Source organism: Embiotoca jacksoni, unplaced genomic scaffold (assembly GCF_022577435.1).
Source record: "Embiotoca jacksoni isolate LCO1_2020_lvr unplaced genomic scaffold, fEmbJac1.0.p SCAF_16, whole genome shotgun sequence".
In the NCBI taxonomy this organism is placed as follows: Eukaryota; Metazoa; Chordata; class Actinopteri; family Embiotocidae; genus Embiotoca; species Embiotoca jacksoni.
In genome coordinates, this window is record NW_027185296.1 from 14246251 (window position 1) to 14268249 (window position 21999).

General features: G+C 42.8%; 1 protein-coding gene across 1 annotated transcript; it reads right to left on the reverse strand.

Annotated features, from left to right (window-relative positions):
- Nucleotides 1-8171: 8171 nt before the first annotated feature.
- Nucleotides 8172-21484, reverse strand: dsg2.1 (desmoglein 2, tandem duplicate 1). The gene is made up of 14 exons (XM_069151056.1): nucleotides 21379-21484; nucleotides 18882-18992; nucleotides 18410-18565; nucleotides 18094-18235; nucleotides 17443-17603; nucleotides 16655-16789; nucleotides 16388-16573; nucleotides 13802-14247; nucleotides 13552-13694; nucleotides 13070-13291; nucleotides 11631-11873; nucleotides 11402-11532; nucleotides 10991-11293; nucleotides 8172-10680 (listed from the first exon to the last, which is right to left on the reverse strand). Exons 1-14 carry the CDS (start codon nucleotides 21421-21423, stop codon nucleotides 9580-9582), a joined length of 3525 nt encoding a protein of 1174 aa, XP_069007157.1. The 5' UTR covers nucleotides 21424-21484; the 3' UTR covers nucleotides 8172-9579.
- Between the last annotated feature and the right edge of the window lie 515 nt (nucleotides 21485-21999).

Below are 21999 nucleotides of genomic sequence, written 5' to 3' on the forward strand. Positions count from 1 at the left end.
CTCTGCAGCTTCATGTTTCTGATCTGTAGTTACTGGTCCCACAAACCTTCCCATTTTATTGGCTCACTCTTTGCTCTTCTTCTCTCTTTCTGCTCTCCCTTCACTCCAACCGGTCGAGGCAGATGTTCTGAGTCTGGTTCTGTTGGAGGTTTCTTCCTCTTGAAAAGGGAGTTTTTCCTTCCAGCTGTTGCTCATGTGGGAATTGTTGAATTGCTGGGTTTCTATATGATATTTGAAGAGCTTAGCCTTACTATTTAAAGTGCCCTGAGATGACTCGTGATTAAATTGAATTGATTATTGAATTCCAGAGAGTTGAAGTCAAAGACCAATGACTTACCTTCGCAACAGGTTCCTTGCCATAGTCCTTATTTTCGATCAGTAGTTTTGGTGGGGTAATCCAGTGTCTTCTCTTTCTTACCAGACTGCCTCCAGAGCTGTGCCTCACCACAGCAACAGACTGGATCTGTAATACAGCACATGTAAGTGTTTCACTATGGCTCCTTACCGGACAGGGATTATTTTCAGATGGACCGTGGAAACTCGTGGAAAACATTTATTGACTTTGTTCAATGACTTTGAATTTGATGAGAAAAGTTAAATGGGAGTCTATGGAGCTGGAGGCTTTTTGGAGCCGACCTCTAGTGGCACTTGGTGGTATTGCAGCTTTACTTCTGCATCGGCCTAATTTGTCAGACCCGGAAGCTACGAACACTTTTAGATACACTTAATGGTTGAGCGTGGATGGTTTGGGGTGTGTGTGGGTGTGTGTGGGTGTTTCTTTGCGTGTGGGATTGTTTTTACTGGGAATGTGTAGCTCCTAGAGTTCAGTTCTTCCACTACTAAGTGATTTAATTACTCAGATGATGTATGGGGATGTCAGGATAAATGCATAAGTGTGATGTGAAGGAGTGGCCTCTCACCTTTCATGAGAGAGAAGAGCTCAGAGTCACTCACTAGGTATTTCACAATAAACGCTGAGTACGGAGCCAACTGGAATAACTCCAATCAACTCAATTGTGCCCCATTCTTTGGAAAAATGATCCCTTCATGTCATTGGTTTCAAATCACTGGATTCATATTCTATCTTTTTTTGTTTTTAGCCTTCACTTTCAACACAAGAACTTCAACTGTTTCATCTGAACTTACTTCTTGAATCAATTCGGAAACACCAAAAATAACAGTAAGTCAAATGAAAAGGTTTCAGAAACAACGTAGAACACTGATCCGGAGTCAGCGGAGGATGCTTGAAGCTTGTTTCAAAGACAAGAATACTTTGATGTTTCAATCATTTTCGGGAGTCAGGTAAATTATTATTAGCATTGTTTAATTAGATACATTTATGAAATAATTCAAGAGATATTGATGTGTCTTTCAGCTGCAGAATTCATTTCACAATGTAAAATCACATGAAATGACCTTTGTGCAGGTTTATAGACCTCTGATGTGATGGGTGAACACACTCAAGTTCATATTACAGACATTTGGATACAATGTTTTTTCATCTTTCTCACTACATTTTAGATTATCATTATTTTAAAACTGCTGCAACACAAACAACTGGGTTTATTAAGACGTTTTCTGAATAAGTTTCCAACGCAGCCTGTGAGGTGGGTGAAATGAGCCGCTTGCCTGCAGGCTGCCGAGATGAAGTTTGCACGACAGGGATTAGAAACAGCGTTAGAGATGCACAGAGGCTTCACAGAGCATCAGACATCACAAACGACACGAGAGCGTTAAGAAAACAGTTCGGTCTGTGAGAGAGGAAAAAAAAACACAAAACTCCTTTCAGACTCACCGCAAACAGAAGCAACATCAACACGGGCGAAGAAACCCAAATCATGACCGAAGAAAAGTCCCGAATCCTGGACAGGTGAACCAACAGAGTCCCGATGACGACAGTGTCTGACCACACTGAGGAGGGCACGACACTGAGGAGGAGACCACACTGAGGAGGAGATCACACTGAGGAGGAGACCACACTGAGGAGGAGACCACACTGAGGTGGGCACAACACTGAGGTGGAGAGGAGGAGTCCACACTTATGAAGTCTCCTCCTGCCCTCGGGTGCTGGAGGCTGCCAAACAAGTAAAGACTCAGGTGAATTTATTATTCTGAAAATCATTATGAAGTTTTAAATAATTTGCAATGGCTCCTAACCAAGGAAAGGGCTGTTTTTTAATATGTCCTCTGAAAATTTAAAGCTGTTTTACTTTCCGCTTCCTTTTGGAGAAAAAAACAACAACTTATTAAGTCAATGACGCATAATTTACTTCCATAACGTCTATTTGAGTTCGCAGTGACATCTTAAGGACAAAATTGATATGATGTCGAATAGACTTTAAGGTAATCTTTCACATTTTACCACAGACTGGATATAAAAGTGTTCGTAGCTTCCTGTTTCAAAAAATGGTTCCGATGCAGAAGTGTCTTAAACTGCAATACCAGCGAGTGCCACTAGAGGTCGGCTCCAAAAAGCCTCAGACTCCATAGACTCCCATTCAACTTCTCTCATCAAATATAGAGTGAATAAAATGTGTCCATCAGTTATCTCGGTGTTGTTAGCTAAAGTCACTCCTTCTTATTAGTTTTCTGGAGGTCCATCTGAAAATAATCACTCATTCATTAGAAAAGAAGATTCAAGAAGACCTGTTTTTGGGGGCGTGTCTGTTTGATTGACAGGCCTGTGGTGCAGTCAGGTTACAGCTATCGGTGGGCGGGACGTAGTATCGTCAGGTTTCCGATCAGATCGGTCAGATCTACCGCTGGCTCCTCCCCCAGCTCGTCCAAATATGGTCACTTCCTGCTCCAAACCGCTCCTAACTAGCAAGATGGTGACGGACAGAATCTGAACTGGAGGATTCATAATGTTCACAAACTAACGATGACATCACTGATGGCTTTAACTGACATCTAGCATCATCAGTGCCACAGTGACTCAATGTCTCCTTTATGTGTGAAATAGGCCTACACACATGAAAACCTTTACAGTGGTTCAGAGACTTCAGTCCTGGCTATCCACTGCAAGGCTTTTATTTTGAAACGCGTTGCCAAAGCGGGAGCACTTTAAAGCGTAGTGTTGGTGAGATAAACCTCCATGTCAGACATTATAGTTTTGGTCTAGTTTAGACCCAGCCTTTATTTGTTCACACACACCTTCTTAGTTCAGTCGGATTGATTATCAGCCTTTAAATGATCAGTGTATTCCAGAACCTGACCTGGAGCCCCTAGTAGATTTGCATTTTTCTACCACTGGGGGATTCGCATTTTTTTTTTTTAAATAATTAGAAATCAATCAGTCCACTGAGATTAAAATCCTCCAAAAGTAGTGTCGATTTTTTACGGGTGCCAGTTTGTCTAGGACGGGCTGCTCCAGCAGATTCAGATTCAGATTCAGAGTCTGTCGTCAAGAAGCCAAAACTTCATCCAGGATCTGCAGTTAACTCTGAAGCTGATGGTGTCAACGTGTCTCCAATCAGAAAGAGATTGTACTGATCTGAACGGCATGGAAGGCGTCAAAACAGAACATCAGAGTAAAACTAAAGTTGTCAGTGAACATACAGACATCTGAAAGATTAAGCAGAACTTGAAGTGAACCTTTCAACAGGATAATAATCCTCAGCACAGGAACAAATCCACCAAGGAACGCCTCAGATAAAAGAAATAGAGGGTTATGGAACGGACGAGTCAAAGAACAGATCTGATTTGATGTTATTTCCGCCAACGAGGGCAATGCAAACTTCTGATGTCAGGGGTGTACTTAATGTGTCAACAGAAATATGTCAAAAAGCCAACAGGTATAGGATGTACTGTATGTATCTCTCATAGGACTGGATATGTCTGTGAGGGGGGATCCAAAAGTTCACAGGCTGCTTAAATGGTGCACAAATGGTGCACAGCAGCATGACATCCATGGAGCACAGAGCAGCTGAAACCTTTAAGTAAGTAGTCCAAGGTCCATCACTTGGTTACAATTAGCACCTGAGTTACACATGGTCTTCTTATCAGTGGTCCAAGTGCATCTGCAATTTCTCTGCAGACATGACCAAAGAGCGAACATCCAATTTTGAGTGAAACTCTCAAAAGTCTACAACAATGAAGCAATGAGCGTAGAGCGGTACTCTGAGTGATATTTGCGGTTCCAGTCTTAGATTGTTCTGATCCACCTTTTTATGTATTTCAATGTAAGTGTGTGTCCATCTGTGTGTCGTACTACAGTTTTTGACAGTAAACAAATCAACATGTTGTGTTGTGTATAACCAGCCGGTGATTGGGATTCACGCCATCAGTCGTGCCGGCTTTATGTGCCTGCTACTTCCTTTAATAGCTCGACAGCTGCTTCCCTTCAGACATTGTATGAGATAAAACATGCATGGCACCTGAGGGTGCGGAGAAAAAAAACACCTGAAACTCTGCTAACAATCTAAACCTGTTTCAGTCAGGTTCAGATTGTTAGCAGAGTTCCAGGTTGATAGCAGCCCTCGATCAATAGACATGTTAGATTAAAAAAAAAGAAAAGAAAGGGAAGTCAGATTGTTAAATGTTTAACTCTCTGAGCTAGAGAAACATCTTGAGTAGGGAGAAAAACTTAGGAATGAAAATGAACGCTGTTTTGCCTCACAAAACTCACCTACTTCTCTAAAAAAAGAATCCTTTTTACAAGATAACAGCTTTACTGATGTGCCACTATTAAGTTGATCTGATACATCAAAGCTCAAGTTACTTAAACCGCCGAAGTTCAAAACGGCCTGCCTCCCTAACCACAATAAATCACATTGTTTCAGACTTTGTACCGAGAATAATGTTGGTATTAATGAAACAGCAGTTGAAGAGCTGTCCTCTACGTAAAAAGATGTAGCACAATAAAATGTAAAGTAACAAAAAGCAATAAATGAATGAACAGCTAAATGTACATGTGGCAGATATGTCTCAAGCTGTAATCTCTAAACCTGTGAATAAGTCATTGGCAGCAGGTAGCTGCCATTGTGCATGATGATTTATGTCTTCTATACAAACAGCCTAGGGAGCTGCTCATCAGGGTCCTTTTAGGTTAGTCTCTCTGGATGAGGGGAAACTATAAGGACTCATAAGTTCTACTATTGCAGATGATACAGCAGCTTCTTAGTAAAGATTGTATAGTAATGATTAAGCAGAAAACTATGGTGCTCACCACCAGTCATCCCCACGGCTAGAAGTTCAATGTCCGGGCTACAGAAACGTTCCTTCACACACACGTGGTCGGGATTACACCACCTCTCGTTCACATAGACTTCAATCCCTCCACCTTTCTTCTTGCCGCTCCGAACAACGTCTCCGTCCCCCCGAACAGTCCTGAAGCCGGGTACGGCCACGCTGTGGTCCGGGAGATGTGAGTGCAGCCATGTCTCGGTGAAACACATGATGCTGCACTCCCGGTACTCTCTCTGGGTCTTTACCAGCGCGCCGAGCTCGTCCGTCTTGTTGGCCAACGACCTCCCGTTCCCCATTAAGATCTCCGGTACCAATGGTTTATATTTCCTCCTTTCCGCCTTTAGTTTAGCTCCAGCTCTGTAACCCCGACGTCTTCTCCGAAGTTCAACGGGGATCTCAGGCCTCGCTCCGGGCAGCAGCAGTAGAGGTCTACTCAGCGTGATCAGCTGATCACAAGAGTAAACAATAACAGAGCCCCCATCCAGAAACGTGGAAAAATTACGGTCCATTGTCTGACCGTTAACTTAACACACGAGAGAAAGAAAAAGAAAAAACAACTCCGAAGAGGAGAAAGGCTTAAAAAATACTAATAACAACACACTCGGGGAGGAGCTGCTGCAACAGGCTGCTCTTTAGGATTTATGTATTGTTTGTCACACAAAACCTTTCAAGGTGAACTATGGCTTGAGTGAGAAGCTGGGGATTGATGGGAGCCTGTGTTCCCCCTACCATCCACAGACTAATGGTCCTGTAGAAAACATAAATGGTACAATTCAAAGATATATTTGTTAGCAACTTGAATGAAAAGAATTGTTGAAAATGGGCTGCATTGATCGGCTTATCCTACTTGCTCACGTCTGTTCTTTAATTTTTTTTAATCCTAAGATCCTGAAACAAACTGGTCTCGGATCATCCTAAAACTATGGACAAATATCTACAGGTCACTATGTTTGCCCTCCGGACAAAAAAGCAGCTGATCACCAAATACAGTCCCTATTTCCTCATGTTTGGAAGTGAGACGAGGTATCCCCCCAAAGTACTACAGGAGTACAAGGTAAAAGGCTTTAATATTCATTCAACATAAAACATGTTGTACACAATAACTATTTAGCTTGCAGAACAAATTTAGCTGGGAAAGGAAATCCAGTATGCTGTGCACCAGGATGGGGGTAGCCAGGTTGAGGCTTGAAATTGACGAGTGGGTAAGAAGGTGAACTTTACGAAGGATCAATGTTCATCTGGAAGACTGGAAAGCCCCTTGTAGGGGTTACCTCAACATCACTGGGGGAACTGTTGCACTCATTCACATAATTTAATCGTAAATGTGTTTTAATGCTACAAACTTAGGTTAGGTTAGGTTAGGTAGTTACTTTGTTAATCCCCGAGGGGAAATTTTTTTCACGACAGCAGCATACAGAAGCAATAGATAGTAATAGAACAATAGAAAAACAATAAAATAGCACACCTTACACGCCTGCCTTACATATTTTAACATGAGTCTAGTTTAGGCAAGGCAAGTTTATTTGTAGAGCACATTTCAACAACAAGGCAATTCAAAGTGCTTCACATAAAACCATTAAAACAATCAAAACATCAGGGAAAAGAAAGGAAAAAAAACAATTAAGAACAGTGATTAAAACATTAAGCAAGCTAAAAATAGAATCCAATTTACAGTGCAGTTGAAAACATCCTCAACTCTGGTTGAGTGAAAGGCAGCAAACAGAAAAGTCTCCAGTCTTGATTTAAAGTATCTAAGAGTCTCAGCAGACCTGCAGCTTTCTGGGAGTTTGTTCCAGATATGTGGCGCATAGAAACTGAATGCTGCTTCTCCATGTTTCTGACTCTGGGAACAGAAAGGAGACCAGCAGACGACCTGAGGGGTCGGGAGGGTTCATAAGGTACCAGTAGATCAGAAATTTATTTTGGCCATAGACCAACAAAGGAACTTTGTCAAATTGGTGCCTTCAAATTTATTTTAACCTGAGTGGGCATTGAGTTCTTCATTATTCGTTTTTTGATGGCATTTTGGGAATACTGGGCTTCAAAGTTGAAAGCATTCTAAAGTATTAATTTAATATATCTATTTGATATCGTCCTTCACGGGCCTTTTATAGAAGCATCGACTTCTTGTATGCAATTTTATTATCTGTCATTTATTTGCCTGGCTTCTTATAACCATGATGCAAGTCACTCAGAGACCACCAGGGGCCCAGCACTCCAGCTCAGCGTCGGTCCACGGAGACCACCAGGGGCCCAGCACTCCAGCTCAGCGTCGGTCCACGGTCTGTTCCTGCTCTGGCCTCAGCTACTCTGGTGAGGATTACGGGACACTCTCCACCTCCGGACTCTGTCTGAGTACCTGCCCCGCCCCTGGGAGAAGCCCGGGTCGATAGTGACTGTTTATTGGCTTTCAGCCCTTCTGGACTTGGTCCTATGCTCACGCATGATTCCCTGGAATGTTTCCCCTGTTCTGTGTTTCAATAAAATACTCTTTATATCAAGTCAACTGCTGTGTTTTCTGCATTTGGGTGTTCTCTCACCACCTCATAATGTGTTTGTGTTTTTGGTTCTTAGAGCATTCATGAAAGAGAAAGGGCTCAATATATTAATGTGGAAGGGTGACACAGTGGCTAATCCACACCAAAGTTATGAATTGATTGTTTTCATTCTATAACAGTATGCAAAAAGGCCAGAAACTGTTATTTTCTTCCCTTAGGTGAAAGGAATGTGTCCAATACGCGTTGAGACTTCTCAGGGACTCTGGTAGGTAACGCAACAGCACTATGAAAGACTTCAGTGAGAATCTGTGATTTATTTTCCTGTTATCTCTTGTAAGCTACAAATATCCTCATAAATCTAGTTCTCTTTCAAATAATTGTCAAGTATTTTGACAGACGACCTGACAAACCTCTGCTTCCATTGTGAGGAGGCTAATGTGGAGAGTAAACAACCTGGGTTTGTATTGTATTCAATGTTAATATATGTTTACATTGCAGCAAATTTTTTATTTTCTTTCTCCACAGATATCAGGTGATAGTTGTGACGGGTGGTTCCACCATGAATGCGTTGGCCAGCAGTGGAAGAAATTTCATTGTGAAGCCTGCTGAAACATCAAAGATAATAAACAATGTTAATGTTTGTGCTAATAGCATGTTGAGACGATCATAGCGACCATAAGTCGGCTTGAAATAGTTCGGACTGCACATTGGAACCAACAAGGAAAAATAGTTTATCGACACTGGACAAAAAGGATAAAGACCTCGGGAGCTCAGTGGACCCAGGAAAACAACATGGAGTTGCTGATCTCATCCTGACATTTCGAATCATTGATACCCAGGACTGAGGTGACAGGCTGACTGGAAGATACAAATTTGGATGGACTCTGGAACAGGACATTTCTGGAAGGTCTGGACTGGAGCAGGACCCCAGCAGGTGGTGTAAGATGCTGTAACGGGACAGAATGAGTGTCCTGATCAGTGGACGGAGATTGATCCAAGTCACTGAGTACCTTAATTCTGATTGCCGTATTACGTAAACACTGAAAATCACAGCTTCCAGTTCAGCAACTTTCTATTAGCTGAAGGCATCCAGAGCAGTCCAGAAGAAAGGTAAGTGGGGGCATCAACTTAGGCTAACTTAATCACCAGGCTGAAAAACAAACCAAGGCTAAGTGAGCTACAATAGAGGTAGTCCAGTCTTATCCCCCCCAAAAAGGGTGTGATTGGTAAAATTCTTGCATTAAAATTAACCACACAAATAAAATTAGTTAGAATAAAAATACCACACCAGAAAGTTTTGTTAAAATCTGTTTAAAGTCAGTTTTTAGTAAAATATTTTGCAAGGCTTAGAACCGGTCTTCCAAAAAGAGGAAGTGGTCTGAAAACTTTCTGAATCCATAGATATAAAAACAAAAACTTTCACCCCAATCCAATACATCCAATTCAACACACAGGCAGTGTTTAAAACAACAAGCGATACCACAATACAATAAAACAAAAACCAGCTTAAAAAAACAACCTGAAGATGAAACAGAAGTAAATCATAACATTGCTACTGAACATGATGAAGGGTGTACATGAAGAAGAGAAGGCAAAGCTAAGTTACTTAAGTCAACTTGGATCAAGCGGGGAGGTGGGGGGGGGGGGTTATCATTTACAATCTTTATTATTTATAGAGACCATTTACCTGCAATGTTTCCTCTGTTTTTGGTGCTACACCACTTGCATTTTCAAATCTATAGGAGGTATTATTGGGAACCTGCATTCTCTTCATGAGCTGTATTACATTACTTGAGTCCCAGAAGTGTCCCATCACCACAAGGAACAGCACAACAAAAAAAATTGTCTTTATGGCATTTGGAGAAGGTTTACCGCTGTCCAGACAGTCTCTTATTCAGTGTATTTCTCTTGTCTCCTCTATCACCACCTTGCGCTGGATGGGGGTTGTGCTCACTGTGCTGGTTGAGGAGCGCAACCTGCTGCTGCTAGAGCCAGTGGATGGGCTTCTCTTGCTGCTGAGGACACTTTGAAAGCCAGACACCTCACTCTTCGGGGACAGACCTCTTGCGTCCTGAACCAGCTGCCCTACGCTGCCTGTTGTCTCTCCGACCACCATGACTCTCTGAGATCCTGAAAGCCCTCCTGACTGTAGAGTACCTCCCTGAACAAGGCAGGTCTGGCTTCCATTTAGCATTTTCATTGACCCTGCAGGGACCCTACCCTCAACAACCATCATAGGCTGGGAGCCAGAGAGTCTTCCGGACTGGATCAGATTGGTAGAACTCCCGTGGACCCCACTCCTCTCCAGCAGCACCATGCCAGGAACCTGGGATTGTCCACCAGACATCAGTGTCTGCCCCTGAACGATTAATGCTTGGGAAGGTCTAGCCTGGGTGTCATTAACCAGTACCATGCCTGGAAGGTTGGTGACTGGTGCCTCGGCCAGCAGCATAGTGTTTTGAACCTGTGGCTGGACTACATAGTGCATTGGCTGTAACACAGGGGTGGTGGTGTAGTAGACAGGTTGCTGCTGCTGCTGCTGCTGGAAAAAGAGCATCTGGCCTTGATTTGCCATCCCTGTGTTCACTGTGGTCATCCCTTCCCTCATCGTGGCCACGTTTTCCTTCACCATTTGAGAATGCTTAGTTGTCTCCTTGACAACAGTCTGCTCAGCTTTAGGGATGGGTGGTTGCAGCTTGGCTGGAGGGGGTAGGTTTTGGGCAGTCACCAAACTTGATACGGAGGACTGAGTGTTGATAGAAGCTCTTGGAAGCATAGGAAAGACTTCTTTAACTTCAGTTGGGATCTTCTTGCCTCCGCACACCTCAGCAAGAGTCTTGAATTTCAGTCCAAGGTCATCGAGGAACTGCAGGTCATTGTCAGACTCCAGAAGGCTGCAGCAACCGACTGAGCCGGCAGCGGAGCCCTGGCCCTCATAGTCATACACCAACAGACCATCCTTCACTCCAAGGTTGTCATCTTCACTGCTCAGCTTCTGTTGATAAAGAAATGAAAATATTTACCAGGTTAGCTTTTCCAGGACTCTGTCTTATGCATCTACAAAGCAAGTTGTGTATTTATCTTGAAATAAACACATCAGTATCACCAAAATCTCAAAAAATAAATAAGTGCAAAGATTGTTATCTTTGAATTTAACAACAACGGTGCAAAAAAAGGACATGTCCATTAACACACATCACATAACTTTGCTTTGTGAGCCCTTTATAAAAGGTATTTAGAATTAATACCAAAGTCAGACTTTGCTCACAGTTGTTGAGCCTCTAACTGGTTGGCTGGTTCCTCACCTGATCGTAGTACTGTCCCAGGATGTGATCTGGCAGAGCTATGCCACCATCAATTCCTCCAGCTCCTGATTCTCTGCCCTCAGACTCATAGTAGAAGCCACTGCCCTCCTCCTGGTTCATCCCCCACATTCCTTCTCCGTAGGCGCTTGAAAAACGTTCTTGAAAGGCAACCCCATTCATCCCATTCATAGAAGGGATGGACTGTTGCAACTCCACAGGTGCCATTAATGAGCCTTTTTGACCTGCGCCCATGTATATAATATCTTCATCCATTTGTGATGGCATATTCAATAGTGGCACCTCCTGTAAGAGGCAGGGGAACCAAATGTTAGTGTATTGTGGTCAAAATGGCCACTTTAAAGCACAGACACTGTATGCCAATATTGCTGCACTCAACAGTGCGGTTCTCACCGTGTTCTCTCCCTGTCGCTCCGTATGGTAGTTAATGAGGTGTGACTTGGTATCAAAAGGCATCTCAGTAAAGAGGTCTGGAAAACCTGCAGCATCACCACATTGACAGCAGAGCAGCAGCAGAGGAATGACTAAAAAAAATAACAGAGTTTTAGTCCAACTTAAAGGCTGCCAAAGTGTGGTGTGCAGCAGCTGTGATCCTCCAAAGGAGGCATCACGTCACACTTACGTAGTAACAGCAGCAGGCCCAGTAGTAGCAGTCCGATGCCTGCGGGTCCTAACACCGCTGATTTCTGGGTCTCACCGTCGTTGCCTCGTTTTCCACAAACCACTCCATCCTCACAGGTACAAACTTGGATTTTCACTTTCTGTGGTTCTGGACAGGCCTCTCCCTGCTGGTCCTTCACCACAAATTCTACCTCGTACAGACCAGGCCACACAGAGTCTTGTTTTCTTAAGATGGCTGCAGTGTCTGCGAAAAACAAGACAAACATATGAAACATGCCGAAAAACCATATGCATTCCTTAAAAAATAAAATAAAAACAGTTGTTTAGACTAAAGATTTGAGATCTCCATTCAAGTTGAGTAACAAAAGGTTCTGATGAAGGGTTTTCTCGGTTGTTGGCACATCTGGCATTTACATCAGTGCTGAGTGATTAGATAACAGGTGGTCAGCTAAAAGTTCATGTTTGAATGCACCTGTGTTCCCCAAAATAGTATTGGGCCACATTAGAGTTAATGCCACCTGGTTTTGGCTCCTGGACTCCATTTTTAGACAGTGTTTCTGTACCTCCCTCTGGTGTTGTTGTCTGTTTTGGTTTTTTTATATTATACCAAGTAAACCTGTCAACTTTGCTTGTGTCTCTCAAGTTGTGCTTTTGAGTCCATACCTTGCACCATTATAGAGTTTAATGTAAAGACAGCTCTTGTTGTGTTGTCAGCACCTCCAGTAAACTTAACTTTACGGATAATCATTTTGTGACGGAAAATATTTACAGAATTTTTACAAACCAAATATGCAATCAATTAATAGAAAAATAATAGGTGTATTATTTCACTATGAAAAAAACGACAACCTATACCTGGAAGAGCCGCCACCCCCTTGCACAGTTAATTTATCCAACACAGCGCAGAGCCCATCCTGATGGAAATATTAAATAAGCTGGCCCAAACCAATCGGGTCCTGACAGTTCAGGTTTCGAAATACCAACTCAATCAACTGTGTTCAGGCATTTACAAACATGAAATACATGATAAATTAATGTAGACACTGCATTAAAATGAGGATTTAGTGAGCATGTGTTTGTTTACTTATATATATATATATATATATATACAATTACGTGATGTAAGTGACCATTTGCATGTAGTGTGAGTTCCAATCAGGTCAATTGAGATGCATGTGGAGATGCATGATAATACCAGAGGTGCGCTTACGCATTTAAAGCTGGTGATTGGGGATCGGATCACCCAGGCCAGATGATAAAGCTAGGTTAGCTGAGGGCCCGAGCCAAAACAAGCTTAGCAGTAGTTTGAGATCATAAGCTGTTATTTGTGAAGCTTAATCCAACCCATATGAATTTATTTGGAAGTCTACACGAATTTATTTCTATCTTAATACATTTTATTGTCTGCCATATATTTTAGATCATTGGAAGTATTCTCACCATTGAGATGCTCGACTTTCCATTTTCCCTCAGTGCGTTCTGGAATGATCTCAAATTCAAAAGGAGCTCCGTTGGGGTATGCATCCTCATCGATGGCGTTTACAATAACGGCATTCGCAGAGGTACACATAGTGTGTATATTACTGGTCAGAACGGGACACTGGTCATTGAAATCTTCCACCTGGATTGCGATAGTGCCGGTGGCTGTTTTAGCAGGCATGTCTGTGATGGAAAAACAGATATAAACATATCATTCAGCATTTTCCTTTTCTTTTCTCTCTTCAGACACAAGTTCAGGGACAAACACTTCATTACCCCTGCTGATAGTCAGCTGTTAGAGCTGTTCATAATGTCATATCATATTGTTTCATAAAGAGTCTAGTGGCAGAGCTAACACTTGATGCTTGATGCGCTGGACCTTTCAGTTTCACGCTACTTTCAGTTAGTGTACAGCTCTCAGGTATAAAACATCTTAAGTGTACCTTCTGAAATGCTGAGCACTTCAGCAAAATATGTCCCATTGACCAGGGCTGGAGATTCTCTATCAGGCAACTTGTTCAGTTTGATCTCAGCTGTCTTTGGGTCGATGGTCAGCCAGTTGTCAGGGTCTGAGCCTTTGACATATCTACAGCAGAAATATGATCAATCAGTTATTATTGTTGTGCAGATAAAGGGAAGCTGACATTGACGATTTATCTGTAGCGGCCTTCATGTGTTTGTGTTTGCACTGACCTGACATTCTCAGCTGGTTTTCCAGTGTCTCCATCTATTGCAGTGTAGCGGGCGATAACCTCATTCAAGTCGGTGTTACCTCCCTCTGTGACGGGAATAGCTTTGACTTTGGGATCAAAACGTGGCCCCTCAGGCTGATTCTTCACGTTGATTTTGATGGGATAGGATTTAAATGGTTTTCCACTTTGCCATGATGATCCTCCAGACCCTCCTCCACTGGCACCAGTGGCACCATTGGCACCCCCTGTTCCTGTTCCACCTGCTCCTCCACCTGCTCCTCCACCTGCTCCTCCACCTGCTCCTCCACCTGCTCCTCCACCAGATCCACCACCTGCTCCTCCACCTGCTCCTCCACCTGCTCCTCCACCAGATCCACCAAATATCTGAGCCTTGTTCCTCACAGCTAGTCCAAGTTCAAGGTCCTTCACATCCTCATAATCCACAGCCTGTTAAATGGCAAAGAAGCACAAGTTTTAGTTCTTGCAAAATTCAATGTAATGAGGGCTCGAACACAGATGGTTTCCCTGTTGCACTTGAGATCCCAATGTCAAGTTACGTTAGTAACCATCGACAGACCCCCAAAATACAGTATAAACCTTTTCAATGACTTTGCTTACTGCTGTCTACAGTGCGTATTGATTTTAAGGGTGTTGTTAAAGAGGGTAATTTTAATATTAATAACGATAATCCAAAAGGTTGGCAATGTTAAAAAAACGTTTACGTCCTGGATAACTTTAGACTTTTCCAGCATAAAAGATTCAACACATAATGAGGGACATCTATTCATCCTAATTACTTCCAAAGTTCTACATATTTCTGAGGTGGGGGTGACTGATGTTTCCCTTTGTGTTCATTGCTGGGTTTTCATTCAAATGTTCATCTCTGCTGAGATCTCTACAGCAGAGGAGGTCAAAGTGCTTCATCAGTGAAAACACCTCTTCATCATTCACCTGAACCTTCACACCCCCACCAGCTCTGCCTCCGGTTCCTGTGAGTGAAGCCTTAAGGGTAAATGTTGTCCCTGGTATGGAAACAGCACCATGGAGGAACGTCACATTGGTAAAAGCTCAAAAAAAAGAGCGTAGACATGTAGAACACAGCTGGTGAAACATTAAATTCCAGGTTCATTACAGCGGGCGGCACGGCGGTGCAATGGTTAGCATTGTCACCTCACAGTAAAAAGGTTCTGGGTTCAAATCCGGGCCTGGGCCTTTCTGTGCGGAGTTTGCATGTTCTCCCTGTGCCTGCGTGGGTTCTCTCGGTTCTCTGACTTCCTCCCAACATCCAAAAACATGCATCTCAGGTTAATTGGTGATTCTAGAAATTACCCTCAGGTGTGAATGGTCTTTGTTTCTGTCTGTCTCTATGTGTTGGCCCTGTGATGGACTGGCAACCTGTCCAGGTGAACCCTGCCTTCACCCAATGTGAGCTGGGATAGGCTCCAGCCCCCCCCCGTGACCCTGTTCAGGATAAAGTGGGTATAGATAATGGCTGGATGGATGGTTCATTATAGCATCGATAAAGAAAGTCTTTGCAGCTGTAACTTGGCATTAAAAAGGACAAGACGGCCATTGATCAACTGTCAAACTCCTCAGTCCCTCCTGAACTTTTATCCACCAATTCATGCAATTACGTTTTCACGGAGAAACATCTGATGTTCAGTCTGTAACTCCCTCTCAGGCAAAATGGCCCTTCATGAAAGACTATTCTATTCAATTTTCACATAATTTCCCCCAACATTATGTAGCCTTGACAGAAATACTTCAAAACCTCGGGCCTACTACCTGCTGCCTACAAGCTTCTTTAAAGATATTTTTAACTTAATAGTACCAGATAGCATTACCATAGAGACTCAACATTCTCTTGGGTCAGGCATTTTTCCAAGAGCCCTGACAACCGCATTTATTAAACTTCTTTTGACAAAGCTTGACCTGAAAGCCTCAGCTCAACCTTTCTTTTTTTTTCAAAGACAGATCATATAGAAAAGGTTGTTTTTCAGTAACTTGGTAGAAAACAATGTCTTTAATGTTTTTCAGTCTGGGTTTCAATCACACCATAGCACTGAGCCTGCAAAAGTTTTAAACGACATTCATCCGAGCAGGGACGAGTCAAAAATATTGTTGTTAGTTGATCTCTGTGACGAAGGCAGGTTCAGTCATATTAGGTGTTTTCGAACCAAACCGTTCCAATCACTTTGTTAAAGGGAACTACCCTCCAGAGAAATAAAGAACTAAATAGGTTCTCAGCCCTTTTGCAGTATGCATTAGCACAGCAGATAGGAGGTCAGCAATGATGTAGCACCATAGGTGAAGTGCTGCCTGAACAATGCTCTGCCACGGTTTTTCACACAAGTGAAGAAGTAAAGAATCTGTTTTTTTGATCGGTTGAAATTCATTTACATATTTTACGTGTTTGAAGAGCCAAAGCGCATGTCTTCCAAGAGAGCCAATTAAAAACAAAAGGAATGGTCAAAATATTACAAAATTCTTAACCTGGAAAACACTGTAGTGCAACAAAGACATGCAAATTTAAACCCAAAAGATGGTGAAACAGCACATTTCTCTGAAATAATTAAAACTGCAGTACCTTGTCGAGCATTAGGATGCCCTCGTTGGTGAGGGGGTCTGTTTTAATGCTGAAATATCCGGCCTCATTGCCTTTGACAATATCATACACAGCTTCCCAGTTGTCCGTGCCATGCATGTCCAGGTCCTCTGATTTGATTCTCATCACCTCCACCCCATATGTGTTCTCGTCAATGCTTCCTTCATACTGCAAATAAAACATTCGGAAATGAAACTTGTCATATAGTATAACATAACACAGAAAGAAGAGTGTGAGGAAGAAAACTACCTCGTCCTTCTCCAGAGTGGGAACATTGTCATTCACATCACGGACATTGATGATAACCGTGCCGGTTGCAGAGTTTCCCCCTGGTAGTCCATCCAGGTCTTGGCCTTTCACTGTCAAAATGTACTGATCCTCTTTCTGAAATCAGAAAATAAAATAATTCACAGCCAATGAGCATCTGTCTGCGCTGTCCAAAGTGAGCATGTGTTGCATGTTTCAGTTCAATTCCTAAGAGGATCTAATAAATGGTGTACTGTCAGCCACAGAATGTACTGTGGTATTTGGCACATGAAGCATTTACATTTAGAGTCCCTGCCAGTACAACATTATAGAAGGGAAGGCATCTGCACATTTACTTTCTGCACATTGTATCATGTTGCAGATTTAATTCAATTGATAAAATTCAAACTTTTCGCCATCTACTCTCTATCCAGCTGTCACTCACTTGAGAATTGTTGAATTGTCTGGTTCCTCTCTTAAATATTATGTCTCCATCTTACCATTACATGCCCTGAGACGACTAACGTTGTGATTTAACCGAATGGAGGATGCTGTAAACATTTGCGTGACAGAATGTGATTCGTGATTGAATTAGCTATCATTACTCATCATTGATCATCCGAAGGAGTGAAGAGTTTCACTTCATGGTGTCGACATGAGCTGCATTAAATGTCCTCACTTTCCTACACACACATTCACCACGGTGTGGTTCAATTAGAACAAGGTGTCTGTAGAGTCACATACATTTCAGGCTGTGTTAAAAACCAAGGAGCTGCTAGTGTGGTTCATACCTCTCTGTCCAGGATGGACCTTTTGACGTAGACGGTCCCATTCTTGTGTATGCCGAACATGTCATCAGGTGGTTTCTGGTCTATGAGGGTATAGGCGATCTTAGAATTGATGTTCCCTGGTTCATCAGCATCAGTCGCCACAATAGTCATGACTGAAGTCCCTGTAAAACCAGTATTAAATGACAGTCATATAACAGAAAGATGCTCTTTGACATTGATGTTGCTACTGTATGATGTGGTGCCCTGTGGTTTAAAATGGTACACCTTCAGCTCAAGCAGTGTGTAAATTTATTTACAAACATTATAAACTTTTACAAGAAGTTAGTATTTACAGTTTTATGAATATTTCGAACTTGTTTAGGGTATTCAACAACAATTTCCTCTGTAAAGAATTAAAAAGCTTTATATTTTACTCGAAAAAGATGCACTCTCTGATTTTGTTTGAGCACATTAGCACCCCGCAGCCCAAACATCCCTTCTTGGTCACTTATTGTTTTGCAGCATGTGTTTTTCGACCTTAATAAGCTCATTAGAAAATAGCTTACAATTGATCATCCTGAAGTTACAAAAGCATGATGCTTTGTTTTATTTCTTATGAAATGATGTAGTATTATTTTTTCATTACAAAGGATGGGGGTTTGTAACACCAACCTGCAGGACTGAGCTCATCCACATTCCCTGGCTTTATTACATTGAACACTGGAGGGTTGTCGTTCTCATCTCCAACTTTGATTCGTAGGTCAATTTTTTTCTCAGCTTCGGTGCCATTTTCGAATGTAGCAACACCCGACAGCTGAAACGGCAACACTTAAAAAGTCAAATCTTGTCTTTGTAATTTGTTTTGACATGAATAAACGGTGTCGCCAATGAATACCAAATATCTCAATGTTAACATTCAAACGAGAATCTTACGAATGAAATATAATCGTACAAAAATGAAAAAGGAGAATAAAACAGAATATCTCACATTGTAGTAACCAATGAACTCCCTGTCAAGCTTTTGGGTTAACCGGACTTTTCCAGAAAAACGGTCGACCACAAACACGTGGAAGGGATATTTGTTTGCACCGATTCCTTCCAGGGAGTAGGAAAGATTTTTCTCCGTTTCAATATCTGATCGAATCTAAAACACAAAGCATGGGTCAGGGTTAGGGTTTTTTTTTTTCACTCACTCTTACTGTTGTTTTTATGTGTTTGCTTCTTTGAACTTTTGGAACCTGCTGTGTGATGATGTCTGCTTTCAGTATCTTCAGTGCCAAAAAAACAGTTGAAAAAATACATTTCAAAATAAACAATGGCTCTAAATGATGCTTTGCCTGAAGCTCCAGTCCACTGTGCTTTTTCTGCACCTCAGTGATTCTGTCAGTCAGCTTCCACCAGCTGTTTGTGCTTCAGAAGTAGTGGGTAGAACTACAGTGAATGAGGGATCAGTGACTTACCCTGGCAATAAAAGGCTTGTGCGTGTAGTCAACATTTTCCATCAGAGCCGTTGGAGGGAGAATCCATTCTCTTCTTCGTCTTACCAGATTGGCCTCCAACACAGCAACAGCCTGGAGTTGTAACACAACACATGTAATTACTCCACAAAGAAGCCTCAGCTGACACGAAGTCAGTTGCCATATCAGTGATCCCGATGTGGGAACATCATGGCAGGGACTTCAAAACACCATCCATCCTTCTGCTTCAAACACTCATAGAGTCTGTTGGTTCTCGTTTCACAGTGCAAGCAGCAGGCAGTGGACCCATTTCAGTTGTCTCTGTCAGAAACCGCTCATAAGGAAACACAGAGAGAGGCAGCATGGTTTCATCTCACCGTGAAGTATGAAAAGGTTACATGTTGTATCCGCGTGTCCAAACAGACATGAAGTTTGGAATTATTCTGAAGAGCTGGCACACATTTCCACGGTGTACTTAGGGTAACGCATTCAAATGGAAAGAAAAGCCAACATGGAGGGTCACCAGCAGGCTGACCGGCGGAACCTTCCTGTTTGTGATGGCCGACTCAGACCGGGCTCCCTGAAATATCGGGTGCACAGACATGTTGAAGGGGCTGACGTGATTCACCTTCAGCTTTGTTAAGTGCGGTCAGATATTTGTGGCTGTTATTTTACAAATATGAGCAAACTGAGGGTGCTCGCTTCATCCTTTATATCGAGCGGTGTTGCTGTCGGTCGTTCTCCTGGATTTCATTTACATTCAGTGGCCCGAGATGGTGTTTGTCGACACGTCAGTCAGGCTCGGTGCCAGGAGGACACATGCTGCCAAACCAGTCAGAGACGACCGTCTTCACAGAGAACGCAGAGGGATTCACTGACCGCAGGAAGAAAAAGCCTCCGAGCCGACGTCCGAAAGTGAACGGCATGTACATTCTGGTTAATGCGGTCAGTTGTGTTTTCAGTTCAGTCCAGCTGAGCTGTGTTAGTAAAGAGCAGCACCACCCTGATATTCAAAGCACAATCAGTGTGTAAAAGCAGCCACCTGCCGGTTATTGTGCAGCTGTCTGTTTGGAGGAGAGACCGACACACCCGACCACTCCTAGGACGTTCAGCTATTCAGGCCAGGTGTGGTTCTCCTCAGACCTCCCGGGGAAGGAGTGGCCTCGCATCTCTGGGAGAGCTGAGTAATGAGGAGCAAGTCCAACCAGGTACATGACAGAGAATACGCTCACTGCTTTTCTTTGTCTGGTTTGGAAAATGATTCTCTGGTGAATGAGCTCACGTTGTCCCATCTGCCGTTCACCCACAGCGTCGACTGAACAGCTCAACGGTTACCCGATCCATTAGAATCTGGTCTCGATCAAAGGCAGCACATAACGAGCCAAAAGGTCAAAACTAACAAGACGTTGGGTTAGTTCAGGGATCGTAACACAGGTAAAGATTCAATGTTTACTCGTCCCGGAGAAATACTTCACGGGGAAATGCAGTCTGTAAAACTCGGTGCTGAATCCAAATGAAGGACTGAGTGGAGAACACTGACTTCCAGAGGACATTCTGCCGATGAGAGCCCGCCTGACTGACTGATGTCAATATCGATATTAGGAAGTAAAAAAACAAAACAGATATCGACCAAAATATGAACATTAAACACTTGTGACAAACATTTACAGGTAAACAATAAACTGTGGTCAAAAATGACATCAGTGCTTCACTGGGAATGTAAAACTTAGGAAGAATTATAAATTGAACAAAAGATAAAAGAACAGTTTCTAAATGAGCCCGAACATCTTTGTTCTGTCAAGACCAGCTTTTATATCGGACATAAATCTGTGATACGGCAATGAAATCGACCAACCGATAAATCTATCGGGCTCTTATGCCGATTATAAGACAAATGCATCGTTTTATAAGCTTTTATACATTTACTATCAAACAATCAGTTATCGTTTCTGCTGCCACAACAGGTATCAGTGCATCAGTCACAGTTCTGTCTTTTAACATGAATGTACCAGTCTGGACACTGCGAGAGATCATGAATAATGCTTTGTAATGCATGTCAAAGATCCAATGTCAATACACTGACCATTTGGTTACTATGGTTACTGGATGTGACTATAAAACCACTGAAAGCTCATTTTATTAAAGCAGACTGTGAAACACCTGTCAGGCACTTCAGAAAACTCAGGCCTGCAGAGGCACGTGACGTCATGTGTCTGTCCGACAGCAGCAGTGTCACCACCAAACAGCTTCTTATGAAATTTTAGTCAAACTCACACCTGGACTTCATGCAGCTGAAGAATGTGTCTGTCAGAAAACAGAAACAACTTCAGCCGCGTTAGTTCGTGTTCCTGTCTGTCTCCATATTCACACTAAGAGACGGAAGGTGTCCCATTCACAGCACATCCGGGTTTCCACCTCAGACCTCCACAGAAGAGAGTTTAGACCGCAGTTCGGTCTACGCGAGAGGAAAAAAAAACACACAAACTCCTTCCGGACTCACCGCAAACAGAAGCAACACAAACACGGGCGAAGAAACCCGAATCATGACCGAAGAAAAGTCCCGAATCCGAATCGAGCGAACCGGCAGAGATCCGATGAAGACCGTGTCTGACTGACAGACTGAGCTGGTGGAGCTGAGGAGGAGACTTAACAGGGATGACACACGCACATGTACGCACGCACGCGCGCGCGCGCGCACACACACACACACACACACACACACACACACACACACACACCATAAACTGGCCCCGCCCCTTACCTGGCCCATCTGGTCAGGAAGTCACAGGACTTCACTCATTTTACAGGACTTCACTCATTTCGATCATTACTCATGGGAAACAAAAGGTTTTGAACATTGAAGTCTGCAGTGCAAGTCACACTCACTCAGACACTCACGCATCACCTGGTCACTCGCTGTATTTTAAGACCTTTTATTTGCCTGCATTGTCGGAAATGGAGTCGAACCAGTGTTTCACAACCAAAAGAACAACTGTGACGAAAGTCCTGTTCCAAGTTATAACTCAGCTTTCAGACCAAAACAACAGCAAGCTCAGGCAATTTCTCTCATACAAAACATAAACATAAATAAATAATTGTTTTAGCTCTCACTGAGTATCCT